This window comes from Pseudochaenichthys georgianus, chromosome 22, assembly GCF_902827115.2.
Source record: "Pseudochaenichthys georgianus chromosome 22, fPseGeo1.2, whole genome shotgun sequence".
Classification (NCBI taxonomy): Eukaryota; Metazoa; Chordata; class Actinopteri; order Perciformes; family Channichthyidae; genus Pseudochaenichthys; species Pseudochaenichthys georgianus.
The window spans coordinates 25,541,008-25,560,489 of record NC_047524.1 but is presented as its reverse complement, the minus strand read 5'-3'; the positions used below and the strand labels follow the sequence as shown (position 1 = coordinate 25,560,489).

General features: G+C 41.0%; 1 protein-coding gene across 2 annotated transcripts; it reads right to left on the bottom strand.

Moving 5' to 3' along the window:
• Positions 1 to 1,349: 1,349 nt before the first annotated feature.
• nrde2 (NRDE-2, necessary for RNA interference, domain containing) lies at positions 1,350 to 18,296 on the bottom strand. 2 transcript variants are annotated; one of them, XM_034111884.1, is made up of 19 exons: positions 18,217 to 18,296; positions 16,975 to 17,080; positions 12,450 to 12,647; positions 10,987 to 11,127; positions 10,222 to 10,487; positions 9,926 to 10,143; positions 8,895 to 9,119; positions 7,370 to 7,559; positions 6,062 to 6,195; positions 5,465 to 5,585; positions 5,196 to 5,368; positions 4,918 to 5,089; positions 4,511 to 4,731; positions 3,922 to 4,399; positions 3,134 to 3,540; positions 2,912 to 3,051; positions 2,664 to 2,805; positions 2,196 to 2,267; positions 1,350 to 1,673 (listed from the first exon to the last, which is right to left on the bottom strand). In XM_034111884.1, the coding sequence occupies exons 1-19, from the start codon at positions 18,275 to 18,277 to the stop codon at positions 1,548 to 1,550; spliced, it is 3,591 nt and encodes a 1,196-aa protein (XP_033967775.1). In that variant the 5' UTR covers positions 18,278 to 18,296; the 3' UTR covers positions 1,350 to 1,547. The 2 variants fall into 2 exon arrangements, with proteins under 2 accessions (XP_033967775.1, XP_033967776.1); XM_034111885.1 differs by having other exon boundaries at positions 3,134 to 3,537.
• Between the last annotated feature and the right edge of the window lie 1,186 nt (positions 18,297 to 19,482).

The window sequence follows — 19,482 nt, the reverse complement described above, 5'->3', positions numbered from 1 at the left end:
GAAGTCTCAGTATTTGGCTGCCATTACATCTGGCATCACAATCATAAACACGCTTATATACTCAGAACCCAAACACATTCTTCACATGTGAGCTGAATGTTTCACATACTTGTGGCCTTAATCCTTGTTTGTATTTATGAACCAGATTAACTGCAACAATGTCTATATTTAAATGTTTGCATCGACATTATGTATTTCTAAATCAAAGTGATAGTGTGGAATAATTTGTAAAAAAACGACATTTTAATTATTGTCATAAAATAAAGCCTAGTGAAATGCAGTGGAGATTCATTATTAGGTCAACTCTGTCAAGGGATAAAAAGATAATTATATTTTGTATTAGAATAATTTAGATGATCACAACAGTGGTCTTTGTCCTTTAAACATAAATGGTGAGGTTTTCTCATATTTATTTAATTTTTTAATGTCGAAATGACGCACTAGTTTGTGTTATAGAGTTTTATGCAGGCGGAAGGACACATTCGCGGCTGACGGCACTGGGGAAGTTGCGGTTTTGCTTTTGAGAGGCTGATTCTGATTGGAGAGAGCAGACCCGCAATATTCTGAATGCTGTACAGAGGCCGCTGATTGGCCAGCTCGGATCTGCAATGCGCCAAACCACGGCGCGGAAACGATGGCAGGTGGGAGCGACTCCATCGTGCACTGTGTGCAATATGTGCTGGGTTTTTAGTAATATACAAATAGGGCAAGTAAAAGGTTTCAGGTAAATTACAGGTGAGTTGAGGAAGTCAACAAATTAGAATAACCTTATATACGCTTAACAATTAGACTGAAAGCCCAGGTTTACAATGTAGTTCTTAAAACTAGACTATTTAAATGAATACAAATAGGAACTGCACATAGTTAAACTGTGGGATATTTTAGAGTAGCTCTGTTCGCATGGTGACATTTAATATACAAAATAAGTGAAAGCTAGAACGGAACACGTGGAAAGTGATAACTTTCTGAACTTGACACTGCCAGTATGATCTTTTGCTATTCTTGGTATCTGGGTAAGATTGTCTTTGACCAAGGTGGGTGCAGCAGGGATACTTAACATTTAACCTTATCATCATCAGGAGTCGTGTTACCCAGAAGTCATTAAAAAAAGGTAATACATTAATATTTCAATATGAATTCTCGATTAAATTATGATAACTCTTAATTGAATATGCAGGCTAAAAGAAAGAACAATGTTTTCTTTCCCACTTTCTAATTTCTCTCAGTATAAGGTTACAATTCATTTAATTAACACTGTCATGGACTTTTACAATATTTGATTTTAAACACAGGCCCCTAACCTCAGTGTGCATGCACTGATCAGCATAAACAGACCCACAGCATACAAATGAGAATCATATATTTATTAATAGTGTCCGGTACTAAAAACACAGTTCTGGTGGCCTTATGTGAAAATAAACCATTATGTACAAAGCATGGCACCTGTAAGTGTAAGTATCTGGTTTGTGTGTGTGTCTCCTGTTCTTGCTATCAACGGTGCTGTGTATTTGACTTCTTGAATGAGATGTGTGTGTGTTTGTGTATGTTCAGTCCTCCAGCAGTATATCCAGTTCTTCCAAAGGTAGTCTAACTCGGAGCTCTTTCTCTGTCATCAGATCTACAAACTCCTGCAGATGCTCGGGGAACAGCTGCGCCGCGTCCATGTACAAGCCCTGATCTCACACACACACACACACACACACACACACACACACACACACACACACACACACACACACACACACACACACACACACACACACACACACACACACACACACACACACACACACACACACACACACACACACACACACACACACACACACACACACAGGGAGAATTAAGTTCTTGTGCATGCATTTAAAAATGAGATGAAACAGGTTAGCAGCTGTAATCATGGTTTTCTTGGGTCCTTTAAAAGTATTATATGCTGTTGTCTGAATTAAGGAGCAATACAATTAACTACTATTTTATTTATTTATTGGTATTAACTGCATACAATCAAGAGGATCGCCTGAATTAGTTTTTTTGTTAGCTGGATAACAAAACCACGATCTAAATAAAGATGTTCCACTCTAACCCTTATATATTCATTGGTGTTATATATTACCATTGTTTAAAAAATGTCAATAAATGCATGTACTTTATGTGAGTCAATTACTTATTTGTTCACTTTTAAGTCTGTAGCTCACCTTAGCCCAGGGAATATTCTGTAAGGCCTTGTAGAAGATCCCAGTGGCTTTGTCCACCTTCCCTTCTGAAACCTACAAAAACACACACATGTAAAACACATAGACTAAGGACTAAACAGACTGTCAATATTTGCACAGGCTTATTGTGTGTGTAAGTTATTATACTTCTATCCCCAAATTAATATTTAGAAAAATAACTGCACTGAAAAAACTAATATCATAGAGGCATAGCAAGCTTTGTTAATCAATACTGGAAAAAATATATATATATACGAAGAAAGCAAAAGCAGGTATTTGCCCTCTAAATGAAGTTTGTAACCATGTCGTTATGAGTTATGGGTAGTTGTATAAAATATTCTCTATTTCCGATAGTTTGTATTATCTTTCTGACTGAAAGGTCAAGGACAAGTTTTCGGGTTTCCGAAAGGGCTGTAAACGTAAATATGTGCGTGTTATTTGCCGTCTCACCAGGAAGTACATGTACATCCTCCAAAGTAAAGGACAGTGAGACCCCATCTCTGTTGCTATGGCACTTTCAAATAGTCCACGGATACGGTTGCTGAGCCCATTCTCTGGCAGGATTGGTAAGGCAGCATCATGGCAACAAGACCTATACACATATATATGCAATTATTAACATGTAATGGTAATTTTGCAAGAACACAATAGGGGTGCAGGATGACCCCACACCTACCTATCATCCTCTCAACTCTTACCTCTGAGCAGCGTCAACCAGCTGCTTCCTCTGTTGTTCCGCAACAATGGCAAAGAGGCGTGGCACTACACTGCTGTTATCCCTGGTTACAGAGTGGAAGAAGCGTCGCGCCCGGCCAGCACTATGGTAACGGTTCTCCACCTGGAACATAGGTCGTGTTAGGGTCATCGTACAAAAATAATAACCGATTTTATTTGGATTATTTAAAACTTAAATGAGCTACCTGTACATATAAACCCCAGAGAGGGGCACTGCCGACCCACGTGGAGAGGGCGGAGGTCAGTGTCTGCCTCAGTGTTGCCAGGGGAAACACACTGATACTGTTGTGGTACCTAAGCAACGCTGCCTGTTGCACTGCCAGAGCCTCACACTCAGAAGCTAGCCGGCTAACATACTGCCTGCAGGAGAGGCTGGAATCAGACTGGTTAGCGTCGGTGCTAGCGACATCCTCAGAGCTGTTAAGCTGCTTGTCCTGGGTCAGCTTCTGGTGCAGCTCCTTCATCCTGTCTCTAGCCTGATTGTAGACAGCATTAGCGGCTTTGATGCCCGTTGTGAGGTACTGGAACAGAGCGTGGCATCCCATCAGGCCTTTCAGCCTAGGCTTCTCTCCAAGCAGGTCCTCCATACCTGCTGGTGGAATGATGAGATGAAGGAAGGTCAGATTAATTAGAGATAAGATCGTTTTCCCAGGAGACAGTCAGACCTGTTATAGTCGGGAAAGCACAAGTGTTACAGCTAATGGAACTCACCCCTGTGATTTTCTTACTGTGACATGTCTTAATAGCTCAAGGTTCACTGTCAACATCATTGAAGCTGTAACCCATGTATTAGAAAACACTGGCTAATCAAAAGTTGCTAAATATGCCCCAAAACTGTAAAGGAAAAATTGTCAGCAGTAATGTTGAGTGACCAGGAGCAAATGGGAGAGTAAAACCACAGATTTTGGCCTTTTTAAAGACACAGGTAGCATCTCTGTGGCGATAACGCACGGTAAATGTTGATGGAGTAAACCTTTTTTGTTGGTCTGGTAGTTTTGTTCGAGTGCTGACAAGCCGGTTGTCAGCACCTGTTCATACGATTTCCTGGCTTTCAGAATGGAGACCGGAGAGATGACCTGGTCGGAGGAGGCGGAGCTTCCCTCTGCTAGCCTGGTTAGCACACACACAGCTGGGGACGCAGTGAGGTCTACAAGTCCTCCCCCTCCCACTGTTGGCCCGTCCTCCATTTCCAGCTGCGCCCACAGCAGACACAGCTCACAGAGGGCGGGGCTCTGCAGCCCTTTGCCTCCCCCCATGGCCGTGGCCGTGGAGAAGACTTTGCGGGCCTCGTCGATGTTGCCCAGCATCCACTCCAGATGAGCGTAGCCGCGCCACAGCACCAGTGACGAGCGGTTGTCAGGTTCTTTGAGCAGTTGCTTGGCGACTCGCTTGCTGCTCTTGCCCTGAAAGCGGAGACGCTTCTTGTTGCCGCCATGCAGGCACCGCAACACCTGACACATAAACACACAAATATGTAAATTTTTTTGACTTGAAACTAAGTGGATCAAAATGTTTTTCTTCTCATTTTAATATAACTGAAGTGCAATTAATCTGACTTCCACCTTGAGTTTCTCATACTGCATCCAGCTGAGTGACAGGGCGGCTCGCTGCTGGACAGGGAGGACAGGTTGGACCATCTTCAACACATTAGTGAGAAACCTCTCACCCAGCTTCCCAAGCCCCATCCACTTCCTTGTTCCCTGAAGAATGGTCATGTGACCAATAGAGTTGACCCCGGGGTCAGGAAGGTCGTAGGAGGTCAGAGGACGCCTGAGCTCGTTACCTAGAGAGTGACATAGAGACAGCTTTGTGTCAATGTGTTTCCTTCCAGTTGATTGTTATAGAAAAAACTATCAAATAAAAAAAACACTAAAATAACTGAATGTCATTGCAATGAATACACTTCAGAATATTCTGTAAAGCCCTGATAGCTAGTTTGTATTTTGGTGACTGACAGTGTCATCTTTACCCTGAGTGAGCAGAGAGAGGTTCTCCAGCAGCAGGCCCGGCTGACAGGGGGCAGCAGAGAGCACAGGGTCTACAGGCAGCCCGAGAAACGACAGAAAACGGAGGAGAAGGCGGAGCTGGAGCTCTGGTGAAGACAGGCGAATGAGTGATGGACCGATGTCATCAAACAACACCTACAGACGGAGAAAAGCGAGGGATGGACAAGTCAAACAAAATGGTCACACCTATAATGGCTTTGTTTTAACATTTAGTAAAAGAGTTCCAATCATGAGGAAATACCTGTCTGTCAGGGTCCTCACAGTCCTCCTCTGATTGACCCTTGGCTTTGTCCGGCCTCCAGGGCAGCCAATGAGCTGCTTCCCGACACGTCTCCACCTCCAACCAGACTGTCCATCTGGGCTGGCTGCGATCCTTCACCTCCTCCTCATCCTCATCCTCCTCCTCTTCTTCCTCTGTGGACAGCACACATACATAGGAGAAGATGACTCGTGATTTATCAGGGATTTACATCCGAAGTAAACAAAGTAAAGAATGTCTGTGTGTTTTACCCGCATTGGGCTGCAGCCACCCCCCCTTCTCCTGTTGGAGCATCCAGGCCTTCCAACCTCGGGCCCCCAACTCTCCAACTCTCTCCTCCCCACTGTCCCAGAATGGCTCAAAGAACTCCACCTGCACATACACAGGAAAACATCAATTAAGTGGAAGGCACTATTTAGCTTGTATTAACATTACTGGAGACCTTGTGTGTGTTCTTTTTTCATTTTTATAACATAAATAAAAAAAGTCTCTATAAAAGAGAGCCAATCAGATGACGCATTGACTCCGATTTTTTCTTTTTAAAAAGCTTTCTAACTTGCTCTTAAAATTCACAAAGAGTGAGAGTGCAACAAAGATGGACACACACACACATGGATAACACAGCAACATAGCAAATGTAAATTAACATAACATGCATAAACAGTTATGCATATTTGGTAAAAAATAATATATTCTCCATTGTTCCTGATTAATGGTTATTGGTTGACATCCCTGCATTAACACATTGGCAGAAATATGTCAAATTGTCTACTTATATGCGTGTGTGTGTGTGTGTGTGTGTGTGTGTGTGTGTGTGTGTGTGTGTGTGTGTGTGTGTGTGTGTATACCTGCTGCTTGGTGGACAGTCCTCGTACACTGTCAGGTTTGTAGAAGGTGAAATCAATCATGGCCTGTAACAGAGAAATGGCCTTCTCTGAGTGACCAGACTGACGCAGGAAATGACACTGCTGGGTGAAGATATCTGGACAGGAAACACAACCAGGAGCAACCAATGAGCATATAAAAAAACAAATAAGAATATAGAAAATGTGTTACTGACGGATGCAGGTGATCAGGAGCGGCGGGTACTGTAGGCTAGGGAAGGCTAAGCCTTCCCAAATATTTTTGTCACTGCATCATGGTCAAATTAAAATATAATGTATAATGTTTGTGTCTTTGACATTAGCGCTGCTATGCAGCCACCTGTGCCCTGTACTACGAAGCCAGTTCAACAGACCCTGGATATGTTTGAGTTATCTTAACTAACCCTAACAAACGAGATCTCGCCATGGTCCTACGACGCTGGTTCTCAACTCAGTAAATCAACCCAGGGTTTCTCCGTCCGGCTGAGAGCGCGTTCAAGGGGCGGGGCTAGCTAAATTTGACCAATCACAAACATGGACAAGCGTACTGACAGCGCAGCGTCATACTTCATTAATGAAAATTAAACTATAATAATAGACAAATATAAAGAAGTTCAACTTTAAACATCCATGACTTAAACACTTTATCCAGGATAAAAGCCACATAGTTGCACCTGCAAGGTGAATACAGAACAGCTGGTAAAAAAATATATAAACTACCGAGTGTTTGAATGCGTACAGGTTTATGATATCACTGCCCCGTCTAAGACACGAGGGATCTGACTTTAATTAAATTTGAGTTGAGTGTTATATCAACTTAATGTGTTGCTTAAAATAATACTTCTGCATACAGTAGGCTATGTGACACTGCAAGTGTTGCACGGCCAGATACGGCTCGAGAAGCTGACTCAGATATGGAAATATATGATATATTGTGATATTATATGATTGATGATGTGATTGATGATGTGATATTAAGTGCGACACGTCGGCGTCTTCCCTGCATACGGCAGTTTAAACTGTATTTCCTTTATCCTGTAATATGACTTGATAGATTTCAACTCTGCACACTGAGCTCTGATTGGTCAGCAGGCAGTGCTTTCACTGAGTTGATCTCTTATCTATAGACATCGGAGGCGGGCAGTGCCAGGTAAAAAAAGCTATTTAGGCTTCCCAAACCTAAGCTTCACGCGCCACCTATGCAGGTGATGTAAACTGGGCTAAGCAGGGTGACTTTTGTACTTCCCATAGTAGAAACTCGATATATAAAATTAAAATTAAAATCTCAGTTACCCAACATATCCTCCTCGAGCCCTGGCAGGGCAGGGTGGGACACCATGCTGCCATCATGCACCGCACTGAGCGTGCTCAGACACTTCCCGTACGCAGAGTTCACCTTCGACACGGAGAAGATGCTGAAGTAGCTCTGGGTGAACAGCAGATACTCCCTCCACAAGGGGGCACTGTTTGGATGGAGAAACACCTGAAATATAAAAAAATAAAAAAATTAAAAAAAGGAACAACGAGTTAGACCAAGTGGCAGCCATGATAAGAGCCGTTCCAACTCTCTAAATGCTAATAAAGATGTTTAAATTTAAATTGGATTTCTTTATATAGCAGAAAATAAGCTCTGTCACCAACACATATTCATGATATACCTACACTTTTTTGTTCAGCAGGATAATCTCCAAATATTAACACCACTTTGTGATTTTTGAAGTGTGAATGCAATCTCTAGAAGTAAGAAGCTAATATTAGATTATAAAATAACTAGATCGTGGCCGCATGGCTGAACATCACCACCACAAATGTATCAGTTTTGTTACGTTTAGTAGTCTCTTTTAGTCACTAAAATTATACATAGGTTTCAGACATTCAAGGGTGGGGAAATTACTGAGGAATGTTATGTTGTACAGCATTTTTTTGAAAATGTCTTCAGCCGGTGTTAACCACAGAACTAATATCAGGCTTCTAATCACCAACATGTTCAAAAAACCATTGACTTGGAGACTAGGTAACCCGAAGTGGTGAAATGCTTAGTTACTTCCGGGTTTTAGGAGTTGTTTATGCACCACTCTATTCTCCTTAACATCTTGTTTTGACCGTATAACCTTTCCATTGAGGTAAATGTAAAGTTGTTTACTATAAATCTGCAGCCTAAGTTTTGGTACACAGACATAATAAAATATAGCCTTTGATTGAAAAAAGGCAGTATAAAACTGAATGGAACCAAAGAGAAAAAAAATACAGAACTGCGAATTATCAACTCTATCTAGGGCAAAGAAATAAACGACAGCAATGCTTCCTTTCTATTCTCCTTTTGCATATGGCACACTTGACTTTGCCAAAGTACACGAGATAACTCCAATAATTATGTCCAACACTTCCTTGCTGCTGCAGCAGCTTTCAAGTGCACTGGGATTCTCTTAGCACTGTGATTATTTTCCCCTTATAAATAGAGTGGTGCAGTGATAACATATTTTTGTTGGCCGACCCGGAAGTTGGCGACTCCCTTGTCAAAAAGCTATTTTTCCCATTGGATTTCTCCGTGCCAGCACATATTCATGATACATACATGTTTTTGTTAAGCGGGATAATCAAGGGAAAGGCGTTTACAATAAATCTGCACCCTTTGCTTTGGCCCACATTTGCTTGTAAAAAGGCCTTTTAAAGCTGAATGGAACCAAAGACAAAATAAATACTGCCAATTATCAATTCTATTTAGGGCAACAAAAAGAACTACAGCTGTAGTCCAACACCAAAACCCTGAGAAGTTTTTCTGGACTTTAAAGATGTATCTTTAAGGCTGTACACTGACCAGCTTCTTCCATTCTTTGGCCAGAGCAGAGGGCTCCCAGAGCTCTTGGCAGATCCGGAGCCTCTCCAGCTGCAGAGCGATGCAGCTGTGGTTGGTCGATACAGCGCGCTCTGCGATGCTCAGCTTTTTCTCCAGCAGCGCTCTGTAGGAGGACTTCCGATGTTCCACCGCTTCGCTGCCCTGCTGCTCTGCCTCTCCTCCAAACACTGCTGCACTCAGCTCATCCTGGGGAGGGAGAACAGGCGGTGCAGAATGAAGAACTCAATTATTGAAAAGCCATAAACAATAAGGGACATTGTACAGCGAGGCGTTCATGAACAATAAAGGCCAACGCGAATAGGAGGGATGTTGTTTAATCATCCTTAGCAATGGTCATTATTTTTGCTTAGTAGCGGTGAGTCAAGTATTATTACATGGCTTAGTTGAATACTCGATTCTGATTGGTCAATTTGGACATTTCAGATGTTATTAATACTCGATAACACACCGCTGCTTAGCATAACATCCCCGTTGCTAAGGAGGATCAAAGGACAGAAGAAAAGAGGTTAAAAGACAGATACATCTTCAGAAGAAGGCAGACAGGAAGTAAACAGCAACAGGAAACTGTGAACTGACTTGGACAGTTACAGTAAAACTCAATCAGTGCTGCCGTTATGTTGTTGTTGCTGCAGTTCCAGCTGTTGGTGTGCCGTGGTGCAGAGTTTCGTTTTTTGGGCGAAAGCAATACGATTATTTCCAAGTCAATACAATTATTTCCTTAATATTGGGAGTCAAGTCGTTCGTTTATTATGTGGCCGTGTAATAAGCGGGATAATGTGTATTATCCCGCTTATATTGTTTATTGTCATTATTGAATTCAACTAAGCAGTGTAATAAGACAAGGTTAGATTTTGTGAGAACTATATAGACAACAATTTCTTATCAAATATGATATCCCACATATTTTGGACATATCTGGAGTCTCACTTGTTTGAAGCTAATAACTCTTTATGATCTTTCAATCTATACCATTTAAAGCCCAGTCTTCCTACCTGGTATCGTATGAACTGTATCCAGAGCTGCGTGTCTCCTGGCTGCTCTCTGAGCCGCCTGTTGAACTCTTCGGTCCTCCCGGCCAGCGTTGCATTCTGCCCGGTCTGCACCTCCTGCTCCTGCTGCCCCTGCTGCTGCCCCTTCCCCTGCAGCCAGAGGGCCGTGGAGGCGTCATACACACCCAGAGGATTCACTGAGGATGTCTGCACTCTGTCACCTGGATCCAAACATTTCTTATTGAAACAACAGCTACGGTCGCTTCCCTTTTACAGCCTGTTGTAGCTACTTCTCTTACCTGTCTTTCCTCCTTTGCTCTCCTCATCGCCGCCTAGCGGGAGAAAGGAGGAGGTGCTGATGGAATTGCCGTCCTTAGGTATTGTGGGTAATGTAGGAACAAGGGGCTCGGACCTCAGCAGCTGGCGACTGACTGGAGAGAAGTATCTGTCTGCTGCTTTCTTCTTGTCCCCGCCTTTCTGTTTCTTATTTGACTCTGACACCTCCCAGCTGACTCCCTGTTTGCGGGGGTCCAGACCCAAGGACGAATGGCCCTTCCTCCTATACCTAGAGCACATAAAGAGGTTCTGAAATCTCACTGTGACACAATTCATGTTATCAAGTAAGCATCTGTTTTGCTAGTGTAGCCTTTAAACCTACTTCATGTATGAATATGTTTCTGTCATGTCTCTCAATTAAACAGTAACAGAGGGCTGGAGTTTGTTGGTGTCATAAAGTGGGATCAAGGATTCCTTCATTTCATTTTTAAGCTTTTTACCAGGAGCTGAATCATCAGACATATACTTTGATTCAAATTATGGATTTCTCCAGGTTTGAAAGCTACAGTATTTGAAATATTTGGGCTAATGCAAGAACATAGCTAAACAAATAACTTGATGTGTGTGGATATAATAATGGGGAAATGCCAAATGATATATCTGTAAAGTTCTTGATTTTAAATGAACGTAAGATCCCGCTGAGCAGGGTTTGACTTTAAAGGAGACACTTCATTTTTGTCCGATGAAAAATCCAGGAGGAAGTGTGTGTGTTTGAATGTGTGTGTTACCTGGTTACGTCTCCTCTGTACAGGGACTTGTAGGTCCAGTTGGCTTGGTCTGCTTTACGGTCCACACAGAACGGCTGCTCTGTGGGCGACTTGAGGTCATCCAGCCAGGAGAAACAACTTGCTAACGGAGCAGCATGGGGACTGTACGGATACACACATCAGAAACACAGAGCAGGGGGGTAAACCACGACGAGAGAGATCAACAGAGCCAGAGGTTCTTTTACTTAGCTGGCTCGACTAAACTAAAACTCCTGATCAGAGATAAGGGATCTACGAAGCTGGTTATCAACACTGTGTTTGTGAACCCAGGCTTTCCTCTTCAGACTCACACAATACAGGGCATTCACATTTGACTTGTGAACACTGTTCCTTTTGGGATACGGGGTGATGACATTTGTGAATAGAATATATATAAGTGAAATTAAATGTATTTGTAGGAGCCAGGAATGTCAGAGATATCTGTTGTATGATTTAATAAGGTTTTTTTATATTTTGGGATTGGTCTTTTTTATAATATTATAACTTAATATTTCTGGATCAATCATTGGCTGGATCAGCACTCATATTTAATATAATTACCTGTTGACCAGTGTGAGGTGTGTGTGGAAGAGAGGGTCACTGTATATTTTTGTTCACAGCTACTTTGTGATAGCTGGATTATTCTGATTATTTGTTTTTGCACATTATATTAAATTGATAATTTTCATTAAATTAAGATTTTGTTCACTGCATTTTTGGATCCCAGCATATATTTTTGATAGCGCGTCTGACAATAGGCAACCAGGCCCGACCTCAGCCTCTCTGTTTGTTCCTGAAGTGGCTACTTTTGTATTGAATTTGATCTGTGATACATACCAATAGACTAATCAACTTTTTAATCGGTTTTGGATTAGCTGCAATATGCCAGCAATTTAAACGGACTTTAGCAAAAAAAGGGGACTGGAGACATAAAAACAAGTGGGGAAATGATGGTTTCCACTCACAAGTACGTTTTATACTGATGAATAATACCTTGTACTGATGTTACGCATCACTGCCACGGTTGCCACGGAGAAGAAAAAATAGTGCATGTCATACATACAGTATGCGCTACTGTAACAGCACAGCTTTGATCAGTGGCATAAATGTAACGTTGGAACTCAAAATTGTACATAATAACTTATTAGCTGAGCTGATAAGCTGTGCCGCTCATAGATTGACTATAAAGTTGCGCTATTTTAAAGGAACTAGTTAGAACAGCTAGTTAGAACAGCTGGTTGAACAGCGGTATTTGGCGATTTTAGGCCTAAACTCTGAACATAACCTGGTCCGGAGCAGGTTAATTCTGCAGCGTAGGTTGCCATGGTTATTTAGCCAGGTTAAAAGAGAGCCACAGAAAACTCTGGCTCGTAGTACACCCCCTCAGAAGTAAGACAGTGCAAATGTGTGCAAGAAGTGTGAGCATGTGCAAAATGTATGTATACCTCTCTGCCTCTTGCTCCCTTTTGAGGTCACTGGGGAAAATGATTTCAGTCTCATTGCCGCTGCTGTCCGAATGTCTCCCGCTCTTCTTTTTGTGTTTTTTGTGTTTTTTCTTCTTCTTTTCACTCTTCTTTTTCTTCTTTTTGGGTGGCACATCACCCTCCTCCTCCTCCTCCTCAGAGCTCACATATCCCCCCACACTGAGGATTATAAGGTGCACTTAATGTTAAGACAGTCGGAGAACAAAGAAAAGTATAAGAGAACAATTTAACTTCACAGATCTATCTATCTATTTATCTATAAACACCTGACGTTAGATTTATTTGACTAAATTATACAGTACTTCTGATACTTGTTATGGGAGAGCAATACATAAATATTTAGTAAGTTAATTTTTAAACAGAGTACTTCACGTCAAATAAGTCAGATCAGTAAAAGGGAATGAGAGCATGGAGCATGTGTCAAACACTTGTCATGTACACATAGTTTAAAGACCAGGATTAGGCTTGCAACACTGCAGCTACCTAAAGGGAGAGGAGGATTGGCAGTGCCGAGTTTCCAGGATTATTATTATGCAGCTCAAATCAGAACCGTGGCATGTTGGTGTAATATGGAATATGTAGCCAAATGGAAGGACATTGAAACAAATGGGGAAAACTACCAGATTCAAAAACTACTAGGGGATAAAGAATTATTTAGGACACAGGAAAACGTATTAGACCCAATTACAAAATACACTTTAAACACTTGGAACACGGTAATAAAGAGATACAAAATAGGAAAACAGACAAAGATTTTTAGATGGATAACAAATGATAATAAATTCCAGCCGGGAAAAGAAGATACAGGTTTGAAGCGATGGGCCCGAGGGGGCATCGCAGCAATTATATTATATAAAAGAAATACAAATGGATAAAACCACTAAACAAAATGGGGTAATTAAGGTCATGATAGAAGCATATGAAGGGAAGAAAGGCAGGGGGATTTCAGCTCTATATCAGGCTCTGTTGGAGAGTAGGGGGAATTCAACTCTATATATAAAAGAAAAGTGGAAGAAAGAACTCGGGATTGATATGACAGAGGAAGAATGTATGTAGAGTGCAGCATTCAACTACTGGGTCAAGGGTATGGAGGGAATTTGGCTGGAAGAACATAATCAGATACTTCATAACCCCAAAGATGAAAGGCAGGTATGCCCCGGAACAGAACGCATATTGGAGGCAATGCAGCGAGGTGGGGGCAGACCACATACAAAAAAAAAATGTAAATGCCAAAAGATGAAGGGATACTGGGAGGAAGTATGGGGAGTATTGAAGGGGATATTAGGTTATGAGGTTCCTAAGACCGGCCTGATGTTATACTTGGGGAATCTGGTACAGATTTAATGCTTAATGTCTTTCATTTTTTTTGTAAAGCACTTTGAATTACCTTGCGTTGAAAAGTGCTATATAAATAAACTTGCCTTGCCTTATAGGAAAACACACAGGGTGGGGACAGATACATGATTAAGGTGCTGCTGGCTGCCAGCAAGAAAACAATTACCAGAGCATGGTACAAAGCAGATCCACCTACGAAGGAGATGTGACTGGGAGTAGTACAGGAAATATTTGATATGGAGAGATTCACACACATATTGAGGGTCCAGGAAGGGAAATTTGAGTCCAAATGGAAAAAAATGGGTTGAGTATAAAAGAAAAATGAACGAGACCACAAATTGAGAGTTGGAACCAGACCATGATGTTGCATTACAAATAGGATAGAAAGCTTCCATCTCACTGTTTGCTTGTTTTTATTATTATTTTTATTTGTACTTTCTTCTTTTTTCAATGGCAGTGTGAGAAAAAGTTTTTAGAGAGTACTTGTCCATGGACAAGTGAGTTTGGCAATTTACTTGTCCGAATACATTTTTCACTTGTCCGGAATGGACAAAATTTGGGGCCACTGGAATCTTCTTCATCGCCATCGTATTTTACATTTTCCCACGTTTTTTACGACACCGCTAACGTAAGTGAGCGGTAAGCTTTTACTGCATCACACATAGGGTTGGGTATCGTTTGAATTTTAACGATTCTGGTTCTGCTTTTCGATTCCGGTTATTTTCGGCTCTCGATTCCGGTTCTTTGAGAGGGTAAAAATAAGTCCCATGACAAACTGGGAGAAAAATATATTTATGAAAACATTAAGTCAAATCTGTATTCCTATTTACAAATCACTTCATACTGTTTAATTTCTTTAATCTCTGCATTGTTTAGTTATTTCCAGTGGCGACTGGTCATTAGGGGCTGACCTAGTGTCAGCAGAAAGTATTAAAATAATGATTACAACAAAATGCAAAAAATAAATTAAAATATATATAAAATATATTTTAAGATCATGTTTAATCATCTGATTCGTCTGTACATTGCTGTTTTAGTATGTGTTCTTCTAATTAGTGTTTACAGTGTGTGCCTATTGAGCTGTTTAGAGCCATGTGGGACAAAACCCGATCCTGCCCCTCCCTCTCACTGTCTAAGTGAACGGTGACTGCAAAAACTACACTGCGCATGCTCAGAGTATTTTCCTATTTAATGTGTGTGGCAAAAAATAATGACCATAGGGGCATAGAGCTGCCATCCCCACCTTACGTCAACTCACATAATTCAGAGCTGATTGGCTGTAAGTACGTGTGCCGCGAAAAGTGTGGTGTGTGAAGAGCAGGTGAAGAGGAGGAGAGAGACGCATCCTAAAACCAGGAAGTAAGCTGCGCATGGCTTCCCTCCACAAAAAAGCAATGAGATGTCTCCATAGGATTTTAGAAAATAGCTCAAAATAAGATCTGTGGGAAACGTACCTGTTCGATACATGCAAGTTTTGTTCAGCCGGATAATATCCACATGTCTACCCTACTTTTATCATTTTCTAATCATAAATCCATCATTTAGATTTATGATAGACTTTTGAAACTACAAGAAGATAAGGAGGACTTTTACAAAAAAGTAATAGAGATTTTTGTCCAGAAGGATAGGCAAATGGACTTCATCTTCAAGTCAAGGTAAGACCACAATTGTATTGAAAATGGGATCTTACTAAGAGAGAACAATTCAATATTTAAATGATAAAATTACATTTTTTGGGTATCCTTCTGTTGAACTGTCTGTTTAAAATTAATTGAAGCATCAGACTAAAAAGGCTTTTGAAAAGAATATTATATTTTGATTTAGGTCAAAATATAATGTTTGTAAACCTGAAGAGTCAGTGCCAATGCCTCACCAGCCATGAACCTCACTGCAGAAGCTTATATATAGACATCTACGTTTTTTGTGCCCCACCACTTTTGTACATATAGAAACGCCACTGGTTATTTCTAAGTGGTGCAGTTTGAGAATGTACAATTGGCCCAGTCTCCTCTGATGTTACACTGCAACCTGCCTGTGAGACAGAGTCCAACCACACATCTCCAACACATCGGTCTAATAATAATAATAATACATTATATTTATAGCCTACAGTATAGGCCTAGCGCTTTTCTACAACTCAAAGACGCTTGCACGCTTACACATGTCCTGCAATACACATGCTGCAGCTGCCCAGCTGCTCACTGTTTGTAAAAGTAAATAAATAGTATTTTCATTTCAATAATGTACTTTCTATACCCTGCTTCATAAACAATACTGACATCCCTGTGCTCCTCCGAGTCTGGGGGTCCAAGGATGTGAGGACAGCACGAGGACACAGACAGGGAGGCTGCTTTACTTCATAAAGGAAATGGTGGTCAATATTAACAACACAGGAGCTAAAACGCTTAATAACCTTCATTACGTGTTAGAGAAAGAACATAAGAAAGTTTGACAAAGATGAGGCTGTTAAACGGGCAGCGGATCCGCTGTGTGTAGAAAGAGAGAGAGAGAGACGCTGAGCTGCACCGTGCAGCGATCAGCTGATACGGAGCATAGAGAGAGAGAAAGAGAGCTGCGGTCCGCAGGGCTCGGCCTCGCCTCCTGTCCTCACAACTCTTATTAATCCCGGTACGGACAATGGTTATTTGTTCCTACTCGGAGTCGGAACCAAGTTTTGCTCCCCAACCCTGCCACTGTGCTACACTTCCCGCCCGCCCCCGTCTAACTGTACAGAAAGCGGCGAGATGCATTTCCTTAGGAATCGACAAGCAGAACCGAAACTAACACTTCTAAACGAACAATGGCGGACACGTACAATTTGCGAATGAGTTCTGCCTTTTGTAAACTGAATTTATCTATAATTTGTCAATAAATCAGGGCGAAAACCGTCACTTGTCCGCCGGACAAGTCAATTGAAAGATCTACTTGTCCGATATTGTAAATAACACGTCCCGGACGGTGGGACGTGTACTTTTTCGCACACTGAATGTGTCTTTCATTCAATTGTATACTGAACTATTTGTAGTTTTGTATGTTTATAAAAATGTAAGTGAAAAAAAAAAAGAGTTTAAAGGGAAAAGCTTGCAGTTTTGACAGTTCAAAGTCCAGTATTTTGTCTGAAAGAAAGGAAGTCCCCGCTTCATATCTGTACCTTGATTCCTTTTCGTTCAGCCTCTCACTCGTCTTCTCAAAAAAACGACTGTGAAGAGAGAGGGCATCTTCAGTCTGGAAACTCTTATTTTTCAGCCAGTCTAATTCTAAAAGGGAGAGAGAGAGTAGATTAAAAAAAGATTCATAATGAGTAATCATGAGGAGGATTTAGAGGTTGTGACCAAGAGTATCAATCACTGAGTGTGTTTACATGGCAGTTTAAAAACAGTTTTGAATCCAATGCGAAACAGCTCAAATGAACGAAGGAGATACACTTCTGTTGTCTTGTTTTACTGCTGATTAAAAAAGATAAATCCAGATGATGGGTAAGTACACCAAAGTCTTGAAGCCAGAAACCTGTCTGAGATAACACAGGCCGTACATAAATGACAGATGTACAGCCTGTGGATGAGCCATGATCTATTTTTATCTGTGTTAATGTTGAGCTACAGATGTTTGCACCATATGTGATTGTGTAGCTTGTCATCTTAGCAGGTTACAAGATTGTAAATAACACATTCTTTTGCAGCCTTTAGAGTTGTTAGTTTTTTTTTGTACCTTATCCTAAAAGAGGGTCTAAGGACATATTGTAAAGCCCCAAGTGATATTGGTCAGTATATATAAAATTGATTTGAATGGACAAGCCTGCAGTGCCAGAGGATCAGGATCCTGGATAGTACTGGAACATTTCAACATGGTTCCTTTCAATGTAGATGTCATGTCCCACATACTGTCACCAGCAAGACTCAAAAACAGGATTATAAAGTGTAAACACACTTCATAGAGGTTAACATAGAGAGATATTGTTCTCCCTAAAGCTTATAAGGAGGAGAATTTCGTCAAAAAACGACAGACTTGTGCCTCCGCCCTTTAGGTTCGGTTATTAGCAGAAACACGCCTTGTAGAGGATTACTGGCCATATTCAGTTCACTTTGTCTTATAGATTCGTTATAATGTGGACTTGCTAACGCACAACACAACAATAACGCCTAATTGTCTTTGTTTATTTGAATGTTGCACTTGCATCATATACAGTGTAAACACATATTCAGATAGTATACTAACTTCCAGAAGTAACCGTAGAGGAATGCAAACTGCTTGACAGAGCTAAGCTAGCTCCGTCATTCAGACGTTAGGACAGCTAATGTCAGCTAGCTCGTGCTAACGGGTTCCTCTCTCAACATAATGATTGACAACAGAGTATTAGAACCATTATTAATTCATTTAAATATGACGTGCTAACCCTTGGACGAATCTTCAACTTTGTTTGGCTCTACTTCTGCAAAAGCTGGAAACAGGGCCATGATGATGTCGCATGTAAACAGTCGCACGACTATGACGTCACTTGACGATTACAAAAACACATCTACAAATGAACGGACTCATTTTTATCTGTAAATTCAAACTTCTACTGGAAAATGTGACGTTTATGAAAAATGCAATTATGCCAACAGTATGGGGGGACCTATATGGAAACAGAGCAGCACCTCCTCACACAATGCCAACAATTTGAACATCGGAAATAAATCTTCCCAAAACTCAATACTAAGCATCCCCAAATATTTAAAGATGAAAAGCTTAAAATATTACCCGTGGAAATAAAGAAAGCTGCAGTTTGTCTGGGGGTCCAAGGATGTGAGGACAGCACGAGGGACAGTTTGTCCCTCGTGCTGTTTGTCTCTGCCTGCCACAGAATGAGCGACTGACATCTCACGCCAGGCCTCACATCTCACGTCTTTGTTTAATTGTTATTATCATTTTATTTGGAATGTATTATATGAACTAAATGCATTTTCCTTCCTTGTGTTCCTGAAATGAGCAGTTCGCTTCAAATATGTATTTGTGTATGGATGTTGCAGCGATACAGAGCTTTAGCAATATTGTATGTAAATGTTTATGCTAATAAAGCTATTGAATTTAATTAATATGTGTCTCTGAGTGTAGAGTTTTTGTAGGTGCAGACAGGGGGGGTACGCTCGTTCAGTAATCCATCCCTGAGTTAGATAACCTATGATTGGCTTAATACCTATGCTTAATATACACATAAAAAACCACAAGATTTGTATTGTATCATTGTAGAAAAAGGTCATAGGTACGTGCATAGATGTTGTGGCCCACATGATCTATGCACGTACCTATGACCTTTTTTTACAATGATACAATACAAATCGTGTGGGGTTGGGTTTTCATTGAGATTACATTGATTGATTACTGTACATACAAAGGGTGTGTCTGCAGAAACGCTGCTCCGCTGGATGTAGTAATAGCTTTGATACTTTGCTGTGGTTCTTTCAAAACGACACCTGTGGCAACATTGGGTCAGGGAGACATTTATATTATTGAAGACAAATAGAGTTAAGAAATATGTATATATCTTTTTTTATTGTTAAATGTGTTTTTCTTATTGTTATAGGAAGTAGAGCATTATGTTCCACACTCCAATACAGTAGGTGGCGGTAATGCGCCTTTAACGCTGATCACCCGCCATAAAAACCGTGAAAAGACGAAG

Coding starts and splice junctions, on each gene's coding strand:
- nrde2 (XM_034111884.1), bottom strand. CDS start 18,277: ATGGCCCTGTTTCCAGCTTTTGCAGAAGTAGAGCCAAACAAAGTTGAA. Junction 7,560..8,894: donor CCAAAGAATGGAAGAAGCTG/GTCAGTGTACAG, acceptor TTTATATTTCAG/GTGTTTCTCCATCCAAACAG. Junction 3,052..3,133: donor TCTGGGGTTTATATGTACAG/GTAGCTCATTTA, acceptor CCTATGTTCCAG/GTGGAGAACCGTTACCATAG.